Source organism: Mercurialis annua, linkage group LG5 (genome assembly GCF_937616625.2).
Source record: "Mercurialis annua linkage group LG5, ddMerAnnu1.2, whole genome shotgun sequence".
Classification (NCBI taxonomy): Eukaryota; Viridiplantae; Streptophyta; class Magnoliopsida; order Malpighiales; family Euphorbiaceae; genus Mercurialis; species Mercurialis annua.
Window position 1 is genome coordinate 24,301,727 of NC_065574.1, and position 2,821 is coordinate 24,304,547.

The 2,821-nt window shown below is 33.7% G+C and overlaps 1 protein-coding gene across 1 annotated transcript; it reads left to right on the forward strand.

Moving 5' to 3' along the window:
* The first annotated feature begins 520 nt into the window (after positions 1–520).
* LOC126681750 (uncharacterized) lies at positions 521–1,169 on the forward strand. The gene is made up of 2 exons (XM_050377299.1): positions 521–726; positions 809–1,169. Exons 1-2 carry the CDS (start codon positions 521–523, stop codon positions 1,167–1,169), a joined length of 567 nt encoding a protein of 188 aa, XP_050233256.1.
* Positions 1,170–2,821: the final 1,652 nt, after the last annotated feature.

The following is a 2,821-nucleotide window of genomic DNA, read 5'->3' on the forward strand; positions in this document are numbered from 1 at the left end:
TTATATATTAAGGTTAAAGTGCTTCTTTGATTCCTCTTTTCTTTCTTTATTACAAATTACCTTTCAAACTTTTCTTTCGTATGATTTAGTCCATAACTAAATCGATTAACTCTTAAATTATTACTTTTACGTATTATTTATATCCGATAAATAATACGAAGCTCGATATTAATACTTTCCCGTCAAAATCTGAAATTTCCATTTTCGACACAAAGTGGATAAATTACCACTTTGGTCCCTGTACTTTGTTTTGAGCTTTTCTTGACATGTTTCCTCTTAATTCCAATTCTGACTTTAGAATTGAAATATAACTGTAATTTCCGCACAATTAATTTCCCAAAACCAACCTACTTGAAATTTATTTACTGTTCTTTTATCAGAATCTTTCCGATTTCGCCACTCTGGCGAGTCCAAACTCAACACATGGTACAATTAAATAATTAAATATTTTGGTGTATTACATAAAGCTATTATTAGCGATGGAGGGTCGCATTTCAAGAACCGACAGTTTGAAGATTTAATGAAAAAGTATGGAGTTCGCCACAAGATTGCTACACCCTATCACCCACAAACAAGCGGACAAGAGGAGTTGGGCAATAGGGAAATCAAGAGAATCTTAGAGAAAACGGTGCAAATCTCAAGAAAAGATTGGGCGATGAAGTTAGACGATGCACTGTGGACATATCGGACCGCGTTCAAAACTCCAATTGGCATGTCCCCGTACAAGTTAGTCTATGGAAAAGCGTCACTTCCCAGTAGAATTAGAACATCGAGCTTATTGGACAATGAAATTTTTAAATTTTGATAGAAAAGAGTCAGGTGCTAAACGCCTTCTACAACTCAATCAATTGGACGAATTTCGACATTCGGCCTACGAGAGTGCACAACTCTATAAGGAACGAACGAAGAAGATACACGATGCGAACATTTCGAAGAAGGAATTCCATGAGAGAGATTATGTTTTGTTATTTAATTCACGACTTAGATTGTTTCCTGGAAAATTGAAGTCGCGATGGAGCGGACAGTTCAAGGTGATAAAAGTTTTTCCTCATGGAGCGGTGGAATTGGAAAACTCAACCGAAGTTGCATTCAAAGTAAATGGGCGAAGATGCAAACAATACCTCGGTGGATTGATGGAGCGACAAAGGGAAGTTTTCTCCCTCACTTAATTGTTTTTTTAAGTATGATGAAGGGTCAAGGTAAAGACCTAAAACTAGCATGTTGTGAAATTTATTTACCTGCAATTATTTTATTTTATTTATTTTATTTTTTTGGTGTTATTTCGGTCATTTGTGTGTTATTAGTCTTATTTTTATTTTAAAAAGAAAATGAAAAAACAAATTTTTTTTAAACTATTATGTCGTGTAATTTAGGTGCTCTATATTTTTATTTATTTTTAGCATTTTTTCCGTTCAATGTTAATAATTAATTTTAGTAAATTTTAAGTTTTTAATTTATTAAAAAAAATATTTGCAACATAATGGGCTGTCCAGGATTGGGCAGCCCATAAAAAAAACAAAAATTGTTTTTGTTCGGTGAAAATAAAAGAAGAAAAATGTGTACAGTCTTTTTGTTTTTGGTTTTCATGCATATGCTTGGATACTATTTTTTATATGTCATGGACTCCTTATTACTTTCTAGGATTGTATTTAGTTTCTTTTAAATTTTTATTTTATTTTGTTAGGATAATAATAAGAGTCTTTTGATTTATCCTATTTTCGTTTCATGTGTATTAGATTAGAACTCTAATTTTTAGTGTTTTAAGTTATCTAAACAAATCAACTTTATGAGTCCTACTAGGTTTCTTCTACTTTTTTAACTCTACATATTTATACACGTTCACTTCCTCTATCACCATTCATCTCTAAATTTGAATTTTGGTGTATTCCTTTTTCTCTCTTTCATCATGACTCCCCCGCGTCCTGTTTTTCGTAATGCTCGTCGTACCTTCTTCGACTACCTCAAGTCACCAAACCCAAATGAAATTGGGAGCTCAAAAAATCCAATTGAGGTGGAAAGCTCAAGCGAAAGCGAACCCGAGATGGAGGATACCATGTACGAAGATAAGTACATGGTTGAAATTGGCGCTCCAAGCATTCCGCAAACTGAAATTGGGAGTTTGGGAAACCCAATTGAAGTGGAAAGCTCAAGCGAAAGCGAACCCGAGATGGAGGATGTCATGTACGAAGCGGAGTACATGGTCGAATTTGGCGGTCCAAGCAGTCCGCAAACTTAAGGGAATTGTGAGATGGTTTGTGATCATGAAGGGATTTGCGGAATTGAATGCTACGATCCCCACTACGATCTTGATGATTGGTTTATTAATACTGAATTAGAGGAAGACCCATTGAGTGAAGAGGACACACCGTGTCCCGAGAAAACACCAAAGAGGAAACGAGAACGTTCCGAAGAGATCGAGAGAGAAAAGGATGATGATGAAGAAATCTAAGTGAATTCATCTAGTTGATTTGTGTTTAGTTTTTCGTGTATAGTTGATTTGTGTTTTGTTTTCAGGGTCTAGTTGATTGTCGAGTAATTGTTTACTCATTAGGCTAGTTTTATTTTTCGTCGAGTAAATTAATGATTTACTTTGTTATTGTTTTTATTTGTTTGGTTATTTTTGATATATCAGTATTTTTTTGTTAGTAGTACTCTTTTTTATTTTAGTTAATGTTTTAAAAAAAAATCACGGGAAATAATCAAACTAGGGTGCATCCAGTTTTGGTCCAATTTTTTTTGCTATCTTTGCTAATTTTCGTCCAACCTGGATAAACAGTAGCTATCTTTGGTAAAAAAAATATATTTATTTTCTTATTATTTT